This window comes from Chiloscyllium plagiosum, chromosome 11 (genome assembly GCF_004010195.1).
Source record: "Chiloscyllium plagiosum isolate BGI_BamShark_2017 chromosome 11, ASM401019v2, whole genome shotgun sequence".
Taxonomy (NCBI): Eukaryota; Metazoa; Chordata; class Chondrichthyes; order Orectolobiformes; family Hemiscylliidae; genus Chiloscyllium; species Chiloscyllium plagiosum.
In genome coordinates, this window is record NC_057720.1 from 60718271 (window position 1) to 60736330 (window position 18060).

Here is an 18060-nt window from a genome sequence, read left to right on the forward strand (position 1 = left end):
GAATAGTTGTACCTCGAGTTGACAAAAGACATGGATGTGGGCTTGGGGAGTGATGTCAGTCACATTTAATATTTCCTTCTATAGGTGGGCATTCTTTTCTCTCTTTGCACTTGAACGTCTTGTTATGTTTCGAGTACATGCAAGTTATTTTTGTTGCTGCTGACTCCTTTGATCGCAGTCACATTGACCTGGAGTTATAGTTGTTGGCCGATTGGGGGTGCTGTAGATGGAGTGAACGCTGTTGCAGGCCGAGCTCCGCCCGCCGGCGCAGGCCCCGCCCCCTGCCGTACCGCTGTGGATTGTGGGGTGGCTGCACTTGTCCCTGGTAACCCGGGGAGATGGTGTGAGGGCGGCTCAAGTGCTGGGTAAAGTAAGCAAACAAAGAAACTGCTTTTGCAGACTGAGCTGGAGCGGCCTATAAAGATGCAACCGGAGGATGCTCGCTATCTAAAGAGGTGGGTACTGCAGCAGGGGCAGGGTGTTGCTGTTTGCTTTGTAGGAAGGACCGGGATGGGCCCAGGAACCTGCAGTGGCTGCGATTGCATTTTGTCACCCCTCGCGGCACCTACATCATTCTACAGTTAAAACCCACTTCCCCAGCTCCTGTCTCGGCTGTGGGTTTGGCAGACATGTATAATTGTGCAGAGGATGCAAAGTGCACAATCCTGTCTCCCTTGATGATGCTGACACCGCCATGGGGATCATTTCAAGGTGGCTCCCATATAGATTGTATTATTGTATTCTGGATGAGTCAGCCCGGATCATGAATGCTGCTATCCTCTTTTATAATAGAGGGCATTATTCGCAGCTAAACTGAGTCTTCCTTTGTTGATACGGGGGTCAAAGGATTTCTTTCTCTACCACGCCCTCGGTTGACGAGGTCACTCATGTCAACTCTGGTTGCGATGATTGGGACACTCACCAGATGAGCTCGTTGAATCGTAAGAGTCAACGTTGGATGCCATCGGGCTGTTTATCAGCTGGTAGTTGACAAATTTTTAGATGTCTATAATTCTGTACTGACAGGTGATGTCTTGTCAATTTACACTAAATTTGGCGTTATTTGTTGACGGGGAGAGGAGGATAATGGAGAACTACGTATTTTGAATTGCTCCAGGTTAGGGAGTACTTTCTCTATAAGATACTCTTTGTTTGAGTGGATTAAAAACATCCAACCTGTTATGCCGATTAAATCTAAAACAAATTTTAAAAATGCATATGCTCGAACAACAATGGATAAATAAGAGATTAAGCATAACATATACAATTCAACATGAGTAACAGCAAATGATTGGTTCACCTTTTGTCAGGCAAAATAGGATCAAATATTCTAACGCTTGTGACAAATATGTTAGAAATAGGTATTATCTATTTAGCCTTCAAGCCAGTTCTCTTATTCAGTAATACCATGGTTGTAACCTAACTCAATTTCGTGACTTTTTCCCCTTATCCTGAATACCTTTGGTGAACTAATATGTCACATTTCTAAATTAGCAATTTATCTAGCATTAGTTGCCATGTATAGCAAATTTCTATGACCTTTTGCAAAAGGACACATTTCCTAATTTTGCTTCTGAAAAGTTTGACTTATTTGGACTAAACCTTAAGTTTTAGACTTCCTAACTAATGGAAAGAAGTTCTCCAAATTGCATCTTATCTATTCCCTTAATATCTTGATTATTGTAATACTCCTTCTAAAATCCAAGCAATCCATTCTTAGTTTGTGTAACAAAAACAAAAATTCATGGTGAAACTCAGCAGGTCTGGCAGCAGCTGTGGAGAGAAATCAGAGTAAATGTTTCAAGTCCAGTGATCCTAGATCATCAGTATCTGCAGGTTTTATTTTACTAGTTTGTGTATTCTTTCCTGTTGACTCTGATATCGTTCTGAGAAATCTGTGGTATGCTCCTCAATGTTCAATACATTCATCCTGAGTTGTAGAATGGCTGAAATTGGGATAGGGATGGTGATGAAAATAAGTAACCATGTTGGCAACGGTTGCTTCAGTCTTTGACTTTTGTCAAGGAGAGTGATGGAATTGAATGTGAAAGTACAGAGTTTTTGGTAAAGACAATGAATTTAGATTTTCCAAATTCTAATTAGAGGATATTTCAGTTTATCCAGCACTGGTTGTTGGAAAAGCAGTCTGACAATTTATAGACAATGAAATGGTTGAGAGTGAGATGGTTGTAGTTAAAGGTGGCATCAGACTAAAATGAATAGAAGAGGCATCACGATAGATGATTGAAAGTTTGGTCAAAGTAGATTTTGAAAAATCGTTACAAAATGTTTAGGGTTTCATTTGTCCAAGCATCGAAATAGTCAAAATTGTCCTGGGACCCCACGTGCTATTTTTGTAATTTGTTTACATTCTCTGAACTGCAAACCAAAGTTCTACAAATTCGGTCCTCTAAGTGTACGTGTGCCTCAGTCAGAAATCAGGTTCTGAAATTAATCCTCCATTAAACTAAATTTCACTGTTGTTTTGAACAAATTACGATGTTGGCTCGCCAAACTAATTGATTACACACTGTGCAAGAAAATCTAGTGAAGACCTCGACATCATTAAAAAGGATTACTCGTGTTTATGCATCACTCTCTCTATCTGGAATTTTGTGAACAAGTTTTTTTGTGGAACTCTAGTGTTTTGGGTAATCCCATCCTTGGAATTTAACGTCTTAGACAACTGGTGTGTGTATCTGGAGCAGGTGGAAGCAAGCATTAGGAAGCGTGGACATCTGGTTTGGTCAGTTTGTGTAAATATGTATATTCAGGTAGAAAGGTCTTATTCAGTTCCTTTAGTTTAAAAAAAAAACTAATCCACTATCTTTTGTCTCTTCACCTCTTTAAATTTAGTTATGTAACGGTCACTGAACTTTGAACATAATTACTTGTATGTGAGGTACTTTATAATGTTGTGATGTGATAAAGTGCTATATAAATCCAATGTATGTTAACATGATGTAACAGTTTTACTGAGCGAGCACTTATTTCAGACTCAATGGTGACACATGAAACCAAGTTAAAAGATTCTGGGATGAGGACTTCAGAAATTTGAGTCCATAACCTTGGTTGACCCTTTGGTGCAGATATGGGGAAATATTACATTGTCAAAACTGTCATCTTTCAATTAGATTTTAGATTAAGCTCCTTTTGGAACTTCCTCCAAAATTATTTCTCTCCCTTCACCTGTAAAAGTTCAGGTATTCATTTAAGCATTGTCTAACTTCTTCTTTAATATTGCTGAAAAGAGAGACATGTTGGCAAAGTTTTTTTGCCTTGCAGTCATCAGAAAGAATGCATGAATGCCAAATTTCAGTCTATCCGAACAGTTTTATGCTGCAAGAGAAAAGAATACTGATTGATTGGCATACCATCTGAGATTGACTGAGGTGTTGTCATTGAGAATGTTATGGGGAACTATAGGTTCCGAAAGATCAGGGTGATTTTAAAAAAATGCACAAGGCCATGTTGTTTGCAGAGAACTGGTTGCTCCTTGTTTCTTGCTTCTTGGAAGTATAAGTGAGCTACATTACAAGATTCCTGAAGAAGGGCTCATGCCCGAAACGTTGATTCTCCTGCTCCTTGGATGCTGCCTGACCTGCTGCGCTTTTCCAGCAACACATTTTCAGCTACATTACAAGTTTGACTACATATCAAAATTAATTGCTGGGGTACCTTATAATGCACTCAAGATTTTTCAGCAAGTGCTGTCAATCATGAAATCACATCGAACAGACATCCTCGTTTTGGATTTTGCAATTTGGACCTAATCAATGCAGTCTGTACTCTGCCTATAATAAACAGTTGAAGGAATACAGTGTTAATCACTGATCTGTGCAGTGTATTTAACTGCCCATGCACCAGCATTAACATTCGTATGTGGTTGTGTAGCATAGTGAATATCCTTTTTGGATGTTGGATAAAAATACCACTCACATAGCCATTATAGTCTTCCTTTCCATGTCTTGGAATTTGTTCACTGTCTACCCACCCACCTGTAATGAAACAATTGGTATGTTTTAAGATGCGATAAGCGTGCAAATTGTTGTTGCTGATTATGCCTGATAGCTTTCAGGATTGTCACATATTTACTTAAAATGAGTGTTCATTTCAATTAGCAATTATAATGCAGTTCATTCTGCAGACTAAGTATTACTTCATTACTCTCGCCAGGTTTCTAATGGATTTTAATTGTATGAATTCTATACATAATGTTCTATTCCTAGCAGTTTTAGAGGTTCAGATCTATTACAAAACAACGTCTAATTTCTCCTGTTCTCTTTAGTTGTACTAGTGCTGGACAGATGTTCAAGGTATTTGCCATTTGCAAAGTGAGACTCTTTAAGCTAATTTTCAACTTGTCAAAATCAGTTACTTGAACTTTCAACATTGAGACATAATCCTCAGAAATCAAATGAAAGACTCCTTTGGGAATAAATAAGAAGCTAAAATGTGAGGTACAGGAAGGCTGCAACAGATCACAAAGGGACAGGTGTAACAGATGGAAAATAAATGGATAATTGAATGGAATGTACTGGTCCTGACCTTGCTGCATGAAATATATTTTCTTCAGTGCTTCTTGTAACAGACAGAGCAATGTGGCATTGACGTATAGCATGTTGTTCAATTAGTGGGGCAAACCCGACATTGCCCATTACGTTATCTTTAACAGAGTTCCTAATCTCTGGTTATGAGGAGAACATGGTCACCTAGAGGGTTTTGGATAAGACAGTGTGAGAAGTGTGTGAAAAATGGTTATGGTCACTGAAGGAGTTAGCATCGCAGTTGTTTTTAGTACAATATTAACGCTTGCATTCTGTAAGTGTGTGACCATGGTTCAATGGTTTTGTTGCTTGGCTAGTAATCCAGTGACTCAGTGAATGTTCTGGGGATCCAGCCTTGAAACCTACATGGCAAATGGTGGAATTTGAATCCAATAAAGAAAAGTTTGGAATTAAAAGTCTAAGACCATTGTCGATTACTGCAAAAACCCATTTACTTCACTAGTATCATTTAGGAAAGGAAATGGCTGTACTTACCTTGTTTGGCCTACACGTGACTCCAGATCCACACCCATCCAGACAGTTAGCAGCCCTCTGAAATGGCCGAGCAAGCTAATCAATTATATGAACCGTGAGAAATGAATGAAACTGGATGAACCACATGGCATCAACTGGGATACCAGAAATGCTAACTGTAAACATGCTGGACAAATGTGATGCTACAAAACAGGCTTTACTTGTGTGCCAAGCATCATAAGTAGCAAGTGATAGACAGCTAAATAATTTCACAACTAGCAAATCATATCTAAGCTCTGATTCACATTGTTGTGAATAGTTCACTTAAACAATGCATCGGAGGATGGAGAAGCTTTGGAAAGGGTTCAGAGGAGATTTACTAGGATGTTACCTGGTATGGAGGGAGGTCAGTCATCTCAGCTCCAGACCATCATTACAGGACTTCATCATGGGTGTGTCCTATGTTGAGTCATCTTCAGCTGCTTCATCAATGGTCTTCCTTCCATTATAAGGTTGACAATGGGGATATTTTCTAATGATTGTACAACGTTCAGCATCTGTGACTTCTCAGATACTGAAGTAGCCTGTGCACAAATGCAGTTAGACCTGGACCATATCCAGATTTGGGCCAACAGGTGGCAAGTGACATTTGTGCCATGCAAGTGCATCTCCACAAAAGAATCTAATAATCTTGCCAATCACTGAAGCCTTCACTATCAATATTGTAGGCATTACTGTTAACCAGGAACCGAACTGGACTAACTATTTAAATATTATGACTAGGAATCTTTCAGCAAGTGACTCTCCAAAGCTTTTCTTCCATTTACACGTGTTATGGACTAGGCTAGACCACTCAAACATTCTTAAGCAGGCAGCCCAGACCATAACTTCGCAATTGGTTTCGGTAAGTGTACAGTGAAAATTACACGCAGTAAGTTAACGAGGTTGAATGCCAGGTTTTAAAACAGACAAAAATGTATTCACAAAATTACACTTTGAAACACAAAGAACAGAATTAAGAACCCCTACAGAACTCAGTCGAACCAAACTAGACTTAATTATGCTGTTCCGAATATATACAACAGTCCAAATAAGCAAACCCTCTTAAAACACAGTTTAAAAAAAAAAGTTGAAGTTAGAAGGGCAGAAGAGGAAAGAGAGAGCCTGTTCATACAGTCCACTGCTGAACTCCCAACTAGTTCTGGACTGAACTGCTCAGCTAGAGAGCTGACCACTCCCCTTCCATTGTACAGGTCATGTCGAAAACATGACCACTTCGTCCTGAAGTCTCATCGATTTACATAAAAACAACAAACCTCTCAAAATGCATAACATCTCTGTACCAAACTAGTCCAATTGGCCTGTTCTTGACCCCTCTGAAAAAAATCACGAACATGATATTCTTGAGAAAAGGAACAACTTTTAGGAAAAAAGGGACCAGCTTTGTGACACAAGGCACAAGTCAAAATTGTGATGGGAATACTCTCTACTTGCCTGAATGAGTATGGTTTCAACAACATTGAAGAGCCAAAGTCGGTTTGTTCTCTCTGTACTACTCTTTCGCTCAAACAAACTTGCATGTTTTGAGCTGTGCTTGCTGTTTGACTTCGTGTTGGCAGGCAGAATGCAAAGAATCAAATTACCTGCTGCTTCCTGTGGGTACCAACAAACCCTCAAAATAATGTTGAGAACATACTGTCATGAATATCCATATGATTAGGGCAAAGGACTTGAATTTCTTTTGTTTGTTGTATGGTGTTTGCCTAATGAGCCGACTGCTTATTGTCCTTTTTGAATTAGTTTATGACCATGAGGTAAGGAGTCCTCTGAAACTAATGAAGGGTTAGTTATTAGAAATGAAGGATGAGTCACATATACTTTTCTATGTATCTGTATTCCAAGGTGGGCTAATGGAAACCTGCAAGGTTGCTCAAAAACATCTTAGACTCATAAGACAATGGGTGTGAACAAGAAAGCCATGTCCTATATATTTCAACAAGGGAAGCGAGATGTTAGTATCACTGGCTTTGCAAGTGAACCATTGAAAACACCATTATGTTGTCCATATGTAATAGTTAAAAAGAATGGAAAGGTAAATTATCCAAGTGACCACCTGGATTACTGGAGAAAGAATTCGTTGTCTCAGGTCAATATGGTCTGTGCGTTAGCTTTCTGTATTTTGTGTGCAAGTACTTCCAGATCCCTTTGTGTTGCAGCTTTCTGCAGGTTTTCTCTATTTAAATAATACTGTTCTTTTCTCTATTCCAAACTGAACAACTCCACATTTACTCATGTTAAATTTCATTTGCCAAATCTTTCCTCATATATTTAACCTTTTGTTATCTTTCTGTAAGCTGTTTGTATCCCTCACGCAACCTGCCTTTTGACCAAAGATGAGTATATGAATAAGGGATGTGGGCCAGGTGGGGCTAGATTGGGTTGGGATATCTGGTCGGCATGGATGGGTTGGACCAAAGGGTCTGTTTCTATGCTGTACATCTCTATGACTCTATGACACTGATCCTTGTGAAACCCCATTGATCAAAGGTTGCCAACCTGAAAAAGAACTCTTTATCCCCACTTGTTGTTTCCTGCCTATTAACCAATTCTCTACTCATACCAATATACTATCTCCAACACTGTGGGCTCTTATGACTTAATCTTTTGTGTAGTACCTTGTCAGACACCTTTTGGAAGTTAAAATACATTGATTCCCCTCTAGCAATTCTGATTGCGACTTCTGAAAAATTTGAATAAATTAGTCAGATGTAATTTTCCTTTCATAAAGCTGTACTGATTGTGCTTGATTATGATTTTCCAATATTCTGCTATGAATTGATTCCAAAGGTTTTTCAATAATAGGCGTTATGCTTATTGGTCTAGAGTTAGGCCATTTTCTGCCTCCCTGTTTTTGAATAATTGTCACATTGACAAATTTCCAGTCCTTCAGTATTTCTTCAGACTCGCATGATATTTGGAAAATTAAAATCAATGCATGAACTACCTCTTGCTACTTCTTTGAGCATCTATTTTTTATTCATTCAAGGGATGAGGGTGTTACTGGCTGGACCAGCATTAATTGTTCATTCCTAATTGCCCAGAGGGCAGTTCAGAGTCATACAGTCATAGAGATTTACAGCACGAAAACAGACCTTTTGGTCCAACCCATCAATGCTGACCAGTTATCCCAACCCAATCTAGTCCCACCTGCCAGCAACCAGCCCATATTCCTCCAAACCCTTCCTATTCATATACCCATCCAAATGCCTTCTAAATGTTGCAATTGTACCAGCCTCCACCACTTCCTCTGGCATACATATACCACCCTCTGCGTGAAAAAGTTGCCCATTAGGTCTCTTTTATATCTTCCCCTTCTCACCCTAAACCTATGCCCTCTAGTTTTGGACTCTCCCAACTCAGGGGAATCACATTACTGTGGGTCTGGAGTCACATGTAGACCAAACCAGGTGCGGATGGCAGTTTCCTTCCCGAAAGGACATTAGTGAATCAGGTGGATTATTCTGACAAGTGACAATGGTTTCATATTCATCATTAGACTCTTAATTCTAGATTTATTGAATTCAAATATCACTATCTGCTATGATCTGTGAATTAACACTCCAGTGATAATACCGCTAGATCATTGTCTTCCCTTATATCCTAGGATGTAAGCCATCAGGACCAAGGACATATCTACCTTCAGCCCCATTAGTGTGTGTCTTTCTACTCCTCAAAAGATGATGCTGCTTAATTCTTCCCGTTAGTGTTCTTTAGTACTAATACAATGCTCAAAGAATTTTCCACCATAAAGACTGATGCAAAATATCTGTTTAACTCCTCTGCCATTTCTTTGTTTGCCACAACCGTCTGATAGATTGATTTTCTAAGTTCATTTTGACATTTGTCCTTTTTTTTTAATGCTGAAAGAAGCTTTTTTTGTCAGTTTTTATATTCCTCAGTAGTTTGCCCTTTACGTTTATTTTCTGTCTTCATAATTGTTTTAGTCCTGTTTTGCTGGATTCTGAATTTGTACCAGTTCCTGAGGCTGTCACTGATTTTTATATCCTTTATATGCTTTTTCTTTCAACTTAATACTCTCCTTAGCTTTCTTGGTTAGCCATGGTTGGTCTATCCCTATCCTAGAATATTTCCTTCTTACTGCGATATATTTTGGCTGAGAATAAATTTTTGCTGACCAAATTTCACTAACCGTTTCAAGGTAGCAATTGCTGCCAGTGATTTGCAAGTCATAGAATGTACAACATGGAAACAGATCCTTCGGTCCAACTCATCCATGCTGACCAGGTATCTCATCCTAATCTAGTCCCATTTGCCAGCACCGGGCCCATATCCCTCTGAACCCTTTCTATTTACAGACCCATCCAGATGTCTTTTCAATGTTGTAATTGTACCAACCTCCACCACATCCTCTGGCAGCTCATTCCATACATGCACTACCTTCTGTGTGAAAAGGTTGCCCTTAGGTCTCTTTTATATCTTTCCCCACTCACCCTAAACCAATGCCCTCTAGTTCTGGACTCCCCGACCCCAGAGAAATGACTTTGTCTATTTATTCTATCCATGCCCCTCATGATTTTATAAACCTCTATAAGGTCACCCCTCAGCCTATGACACTCCAAGGAAAACAACCCCAGCCTGTTCAGCCTCTCCCTATAGCTCAAACCCTCGAATCCTGGCAACATCCTTGTAAATCTTTTCTGAACCTTTCAAGTTTCACAACATCTTTCCAATAGGAAGGAGACCAGAATTGCACGCAATATTCCAACAGTGGCCTAACCTATGTCTTGTACAGCCGGAACATGACCTCCCAACTCCTGCACTCAATACTCTGAGCAATAAACGAAAGCATACCAAACGCTGCCTTCACTAACTTATCTACTTGTGACTCTAGTTTCAAGGAGCTATGAATCTGCACTCCAAGGTCTCTGTTCAGCAACACTTCCTAGGACCTTACCATTAAGTGTATAAGATTTGCTTTACCAAAATGCAGTACCATGCATTTATCTAAATTAAACTCCATCTGCCATTCCTCAGCCCATTGTAACCTGAGGTAATATTCTTCACTGTCCACGACACTTCAAATTTTGATGTCATCTGCAAACTTACTATATCTCCTATGTTCATATCCAAATCATTTATATAAATGACAAAAAATTGATACTCATTCGAAAAATAAACTACAAAGCATAAGAGGTACAGTTAGTAAGTTTGCAGATGACACCAAAATTGGAGGTGTAGTGGTCAGCGAAGAGGGTTACCTCAGATTACAACAGCATCTTGACCTGATGGGCCATTGGGCTGAGAAGTGGCAGATAGAGTTTAATTCAGATAAATGTGAGGTGCTGCATTTTTGTGGCTGTACAGGACATTGGTTAGGCCACTGTTGAAATATTGCGTGCAGTTCTGGTCTCCTTCCTATCGGAAGGATGTTGTGAAACTTGAAAGGGTTCAGAAAAGATTTACAAGGATGTTGCCAGGGTTGGAAGATTTGAGCTATAGGGAGAGGCTGAACAGGCTGGGGCTGTTTTCCCTGGAGTGTCAGAGGATGAGGGGTGACCTTAGAGGTTTACAAAGTTATGAGGGGAATGGATAGGATAAATAGACAAAGTCTTTTCCCTGGGGTCGGGGAGTCCAGAACGAGAGGGCATAGGTTTAGGGTGAGAGGAGAAAGATATAAAAGAGACCTAAGGGGCAACTTTTTCACGCAGAGATGGTACACATATGGAATGAGCTGCCAGAGGAAGTGGTGGAGGCTGGTACAATTGTAACATTTAAAAGGCATTTGGATGGGTATATGAATAGGAAGGGTTTGGAGAGGTATGGGCCAGATGCTGGCAGGTGGGACTAGATTGGGTTGGGATATCTGGTTGGCATGGATGAGTTGGACCGAAGGGCCTGTTTCCATGCTGTACATCTCTATGACTCTACGACTTTATTTGCCTCATCAAGTCTGCTCCTCCATTTAATCATGGCTAATATATTTCTCAACCTCCTCCTCCAGCCTTATTCCCATAACCTTAGTAATAAAGAACCTATCTATCTCTAAAATACATTCAATGGCTTGGCGTTTAGAGCTTTCCATACAATGAATTCCACAGATTCGCAATCCTCTGGCTGAAGAAATTCCTCCTCCTCCTCATTTCTAAAGGGTCTTGCCTTCACTCTGAGGCTGTGCCCTTGGGTTCTTGTCTTCTCTTCGATTCAAAACATCTTCTCCATGTGCACCCTATCCAGGCTGCTTACGTATTCTATTAGTTTCAATGAGATCCCTTCTCAAACTTCTAAACTCCATCATTTATATAAATAATTTGGATATGATCATAGGAGGTATAGTTAGTAAGTTTGCAGATGACTCCAAAATTGGAGGTGTAATGGACAGCAAAAAAGGTTACCTCAGAGTACAATGGGATCTTGATCAGATGGGCCAACGGGTTGAGAAGTGGCAGGTGGATAACTGTGAGGAACTGCATTTTGAAAAGGCAAATCAGTGCAGGACTTGTACACTTAATGGTAAGGTACAGGGGAGTGTTGCTGAACAAAGAGACCTCTGAGTGCAGGTTCATTGTTCCTTGAAAGCAGAGTTGCAGGTAGTTAGGATAGTGAAAAGGGCATTTGATATGCTTCCCTTCTTAGTGTTCAGTGCATTGAGTATAGGGGTTGCGAGATCATGTCACAGCTGTATTGGTGTGGCCACTTTTGGAATATTGCGTGCAATTCTTGTCTCCCTCCCATCAGAAGAATATTGTGAAACTTGTAATGGTTCAGCAAAGATGTAAAAGGATGTCGCCATGGTCTGAGGGTTTGAACTATAGGGAGATGCTGAGTAGGCTAGAGCTGTTTTCCCTGGAGCAGAGGCTGCGTGGTGACTTTATAGAGATTTATAAAATCATGAGGGGCATGGATAGGATAAATAGACAATGTCTTTTCCCTGGTTTGGGGAAGTCCAGAGCTAGAAGGCATAAGTTTAGGGTGAGGGGGACAGATTTAAGGGGCAACTTTTTCACACATAGGATGGTGCAATTACAAAACTTAAAAGGCATCTGGATGGATATATGAATGGGGAGAGTTGAGAGAATTATGGGCTAAGTGCTGGCAAATGGGACTAGATTAGTTTTGGATATCTGGTCGGCAGTGGTCGGTTGGATGAAAGGATCTGTTTCTGTGCTGTGCATCTATATGACTGCGCAAAGATGCAGTCATCAACCTGTCCACATGACAAGCTCTTCATCCCTGGGACCATTTTTGTGAACCTTCTCTGGATGTCCTCCAAGACCAGCACATCCTTTCTTCGATATGGGACCCATAATTGCTCTCAGTATTCCAAATGTGGTCTGACCAGGGCCTTATACAGCTTCAACAGTACATCCTTGCTCTGTCAGAACACAGATTGCTACTGGTTTTTCAACATTGTGAACTATAGACAGTGATTATAGACAGTTATTGGTATATTCTGATCATTACCCTAATCTTAGTGGAAAAATGTAAAAACGAGAATGCTTGTCTACTTGACTGTATTTGCTAATTATAAGCTTATGTTTTATAGATAGCTTTTCTCTGCAATATGAACAATGTAATTGCCTGTGCTTTGTCAAGGACATAACTTTGTTTGAATTGTCTAAGGATTACAAAGGTATCCAAGATAACTGTACAGGCCACATTGAAAGAATGAATGAGAATGAGTGTATGCATGCGGTAAGTTGTTTTGTTTGCACTTCACAACGGAATGCATTTAAAGATGTGGTTTCATTTCTTTCAAGGATGGAATTGTTGGAGATGGTTTGAGGCCTGCTGGGAAGAACTGCTTAGCTTATCTCCTATCTCAAAGAAGCTTCTTGTTGAGTTTACGATGAAATCTATTTGCTCTTCTGAGAGATTGATTGAAAGAAATTCTTAATTCGGCATTTCCTAAGCAAGTTATGTATAAAGGCCTCTTGAGACAAGTGTGTGTGTTTTATTTATTGGGTTGTGGAAAGTGAGCTTGGAGGGGATCTTTCAGGTGGCGTTCTCATGTATCTGCTGCGCTTGTCCTTGTATCTTGGAGTGGTCGTGGGTTTGGAAGCTGCTGTCTAAATTTACTGACTTGACTGCACGTGCCAGAACATCTGAGTAACAGACTTCAGATCATGGTGTGCTTAACCCTTTGGCCAATCTGTTATTTTAAAGGCCAAAGTTGTTTTTTTCCCAGAAAGTCAATCTCTGCAAATGAATCCATTTTTATTTCTTTCCTCCTGAAGTATGTGTGTGTTTGCATTTGTTGTGTGGATACTTAATTTATTCAATGAAGATTCACTTTGTTTTGATGACTAATAATTAAGTGTTTGTTAAGAAACCACATTGATCCATTTTGTTTAACATCAGAGAAAGATAAGGCATTTAATTGGTCATTTTGGTATCTGTGACCTCTGTAGTAATGAGGTGAGAGTAACTGCACACTTCCAGCCTTTATTGTAACTATATGCGCATAAACATTGACATGGCTTTTACTTAGACTACGTTAAGTATAATAAATACTGTTCTCTTTTTAAAACTTGAGGTAAACTGTTTGTGTCTTTTACAGTCACAGTCTGTAAGCCATTAAGCACTCACTGAACTGGCAGGCGAGAAAAATAAAAAAAACCAAGGAGTTGGAAAAGAGGGAAAGCCATTCCACCTCTTTTAATGTGATTGTAATGCTGGAGACATTGCCTAAATATATTTGCAAATGGCGTATTGTTTTTGATTTTATTTTTAGGAAGGATTACTTGAGCAAGAGTGGCTATCTTGCTTTCTTTAATGATTTTTAGTCTTTTTCAGTGAGGCACCAACTAAAAATATGTGGAACTGGTTTATTATTTTCTTTTCCTCAAATTTCAAATGTATTAGCCCGTTCCCCCACAAAATGTCTCGGATTGTCACTATAAAGTCCAGTGAATTCCTCTGATACCTCGCTTCCTGTCTGGATTATCCTTGCGTGTGTTTTCTTTCTTCTGCTTCCATGTCTTCCATTGTTAGTCCTGGCAAAAGTATTTTCCCAGATGTCTTTTTAATCATTTTTGGCCCCTGAATTCTTTTCTCCTGCTGTTTCCAATTATTTGAGCATCTGTGACCCTTCTTACCTCCTTGATATTTTCCGAGCTCACCTTCACTTGCTCACTTTGCTTCTTCCACTACCTGTCCAGTTATAGTTAGAAATAAATGACTGAAATAGAATTCATGTCAATGCATTATCACTTAAGAAAGGAGTAAGCCTAGTTGTTATTCCTTAAATCTGTGTTTAAGATTCTGGAAACGGTGGGTGAGTGATTAGAATAATTACCATACCATTGAAGTATAAAGTATTAAGTTAGGTCTAACACACATTTCAATGAAAAATGTCTTTATTTTTACTGTGTGGCCAAAATCACTTTGTAATGAAAACTGTTCTTCAATAAATTTGAGCTGGTAGTCATGAACTGTATAAGCATTGATTTGTTTTTTTTTACACCAACACATCAAAAGTAACTTTGGAGTTTGTATGTTCTCCCCATGTCTGTGTGAGTTTTTTCCAGATGCCCTGGTTTCCTCCCATAGTCCAAAGATGTGCAGATTAGCTGGATTGGGCATGTGAAAAATTGCCCTGTAATGTCCAGAGATGTGCAGGTTAGGTAGATTGGCCATGGTAAAAGCCCCATATGGGGTTGTGAGAGTGAGAATGCACTTCAGAGATTTGGTGCAAACGTGATGGGCCAAATTACTACTTTCTGCAGTGTGGGGATTCTATGATTCTTAACCTATGTTCTTTGGAAGGTAGACAAATATGTAATGTAGCGTGATTAATTTTATTGAGAATGTATACATTGATTAATTTGAAATACTTGACTGTATAGAATGCTGTTTTCACAAGATGTTTTATCTATTTTCTACTTCACAATTTCCAACAAAAATCATCTTTTTCATGATGTTGACTTTGAAATAGGCTTGCTACCACTGTAAGCCAGTGCCATTTTTGCATGTTATTAAAATTTTTAATGATTTGACTTTCAATGTGTAACCAGCCTACTTTTTTGAGGATTGAATCACCAGGTTTTCAGTAAAGTTACTACCCTTTGATTCAGCGATCTCTTGTTTGATTTAGCCTCCTGCTGCTGTTAATGAGTGAAACAGAGTTAGCCTCTAACTGGAATGCTTATCTTTCCACTTGTCTGAAACTATAATAGTATGTGAGAAATACACTTTCAGTTTCGACCTGTATTTTGAATTCACGTTTAATAACTTGTAAGTTTCAGAGTTTTTTTGTTCTTGGGATGTGGGCATTACTGGCTGGGCTGGCATTTATTGCCCGTCACTAGTTGCCATTGAGAAGGTAGTGGTGAGCTGCCTTCTCGAACCCCTGCAGTCCCATGTTCTGTAGGTATACCCACAATACTGTTAGGAAGGAAATTCTAGGATTGTGACTCAACAATCCGAGTAGGAACAGTGATAGATTTCCATGTCAGGATGGTGAATGGCTTGGACGAGATCTTGCAGGTGCTGGTGTTCCCAAGTATCTTCAGCTTTGGTTCTTGTTGGAAGTGGTCGTGTGTTTGGAAGGTGCTACATAAGGAGCTTTGGTGAATTTCTGCAGTGCTGCTTGTTGATGGTACACACTGCTGTTGGTGAGTGTTGATGGTGAAGACAGAGGATGTTTGTGGGATATGGTGCCAATCGAGCAGACTGCTTTGTCCTGGGTGGTGTCAAGCTCCTCAAGTGTTGTTGGAGCTACACTCACCCAGGTAAGTGCACTGTATCTAGTGCCTCCAATAATTTCCTGATATCATGTGAATCAAATTGACCAAAGACTAGCATCTGTGATGCTGGGCACCATTGGAGGAGGCTGAGAGGAATCATGCACTTAGCACTACTTGCTGAAGATTGTGAATGCTTCAGTCTTTTTGTTTGCACTAGTGTACTTGGGCACACCCCCTTATTAAAGATGGGGTATTAGTGGAGCTGCCTCCTCCAGTGAGTTGTTTAATTGTGCACTACCATTCGTGGCTTGTGGCAGGAATGTAGAGCTTAGATCCAATGGGTTTGTTGCCGTGTCCGTCATTTGTTGCTTATGATGTTTGACATGCAAGTAGTTCTGTTGTATAGATTTGCCAGGTTGAAACCCCATTTTTCAGTGTGCATGGTACTGCACTTGCCTTGCTGTCCTTCACTTTTCATTGAACTAGGGCTGTTTCCCTGTCGAGATGGTAATGCTTAAATAGGAGATAATGCTGAGGTATTACATTGCAGATTGTGTTGTGTACAATTCTGTTGCTGCTGATGGTCCACAGGATTTATGGATGCCCAGTTTTGAATTGCTAAATATGTTTGAAGTTTGGTCCATATGAGGTCAAATGTAATTTTCCCATTGGTTTTCTTTGTAGTTGTTGCAGTCCCAGTCCAGTAGCTATGTCCTTTAGGACTCAACCAGCTTGATCAATAGTGGTGTTGCTGAACCACTCCTGGTGGTGGACATTGAAGCCCCCCCAGAGTACATTCTGCACATTTGCCGCACTCAGTGCTTCATCTAAGAAGTGCTCAACGTAGAGGAGTACTGATTCATCAGCAAAGGGTGGGGTAGTCTGTGGTAATCAGTAGGTACCCATGTTGGACCTGATGCTATGAGACTGCATGGGCGCTGGAGTCAATATTGAGGTTTGCCAGGCCAGCCACCTCCTGCTGATAGCACATACCCAGATATTGTGATGGTGTCTGGGATGTTGTAAGGTATGATTCTGAGAGTGTGATTATGTCAGGCTGTTACTTCACTAGCATGTGAGACAGTTTTCTCAATTTTGGCACTAGCCTCCAGATATTAGTCAGCTGGACTCTGCAGGGTTGACATGGCTGTGTTTGGGAAGTGGTGTTTCTGGTTTCTTTTATCGAGATTTTTCTTTTTTTGAAACTTACTACAATTGAGTGGCTTGCTAGACATTAACAATGTTGTTGTGGATCTGGAGTCACATGTTGGTCAGGCCAGATACAGATACATTTCCTTCCGTAAAGGACATTAGTGGACCAGATGGGTTTTTCCTTTGAACGATAATGGTTTTGTGGTCATCGGTTGACTTGTAATTTTAGATTTTTATTGAACTCAAATTCCAATTTCTTCCATGCTGGGATTTGGTCCCCAGTCAATCCGGTGCTCTGGATTAAGAGCCCAGTGATCATACCACTGTGCCATTGCTCCCCCAAAATTTCTTCATTAACTCTTTATATTTTTGATGTTAGGTTCTTATGACATTTCCATAAACTAGCATTGCTGAAAAAGGGATGTTGCCAAAACTGCTTGTCTTTTATTCATCAGGGCAAATGCAAGAGAACCAAATTTCAAAACTTTCTGACCAATTATAGTACAGAAGAAAAGGGTGCTGCTAATTTGAAAATGATTCTGATTGACTGAGGCATTGCCATGGAGAGAGCAATAAACTCAAGATTTGCTAATTCAAAAAAGGCACAGGATATGAACCAGTAATTTTGTTTTGTCCTTGTTTGTCAAAGGAATGTGGGTGTCACTGGCTTGACAGGTTATCATGAAGGTCCAACCCCAGGTTAAACTCAAAGAACAAAGAGAGCAAAGAATATTACTGGACAGGAAAAGACCTTTCGGCCCTCCAAGCCTGAGCTGATCCAGATCCTCTGTCTAAACCAGTTTTTCTAATGTTCTGTACCCCTCTGCTCTCTGCCCATTCATGTATCTGTCCAGATACATCTTAAATGGCGCTATCGTGCCTGTCTACTTCACCTTTCCTGGCAACGCGTTCCGGGCCCCCACCACCGTCTCCGTAAAGAACTTGCCAAGCATATCTCCCTTAAACTTTTCCCCTCTCACCTTGAACTCGTGACCCCTAGTAATTGAATCCCCTACTCGAGGGGGAGAAAGATTCATGATCTCCACCCTGTTTATACCTCTCTTGATTATGTGGACCTCAATCAGTCCCCCCTCAACCTCTGTCTTTCTAATTAAAATAATCCTAATCTACTCATCCTGTCTTCATAGCTAGTGCCTTCCATACCAGACCACATCCTGGTG

The 18060-nt window shown here is 40.1% G+C and overlaps 1 protein-coding gene across 1 annotated transcript in view; it reads left to right on the forward strand.

The window, feature by feature from the left end:
- The first annotated feature begins 275 nt into the window (after positions 1 to 275).
- kifap3a (kinesin-associated protein 3a) overlaps positions 276 to 18060 on the forward strand; it is a 218747-nt gene continuing 200962 nt past the window's right edge. Inside the window, exon 1 of the mRNA XM_043699509.1 lies at positions 276 to 455. Coding sequence (XP_043555444.1) covers positions 424 to 455 — 32 coding nt within the window. The 5' untranslated portion in view covers positions 276 to 423. The remainder of the gene's footprint in view (positions 456 to 18060) is intronic.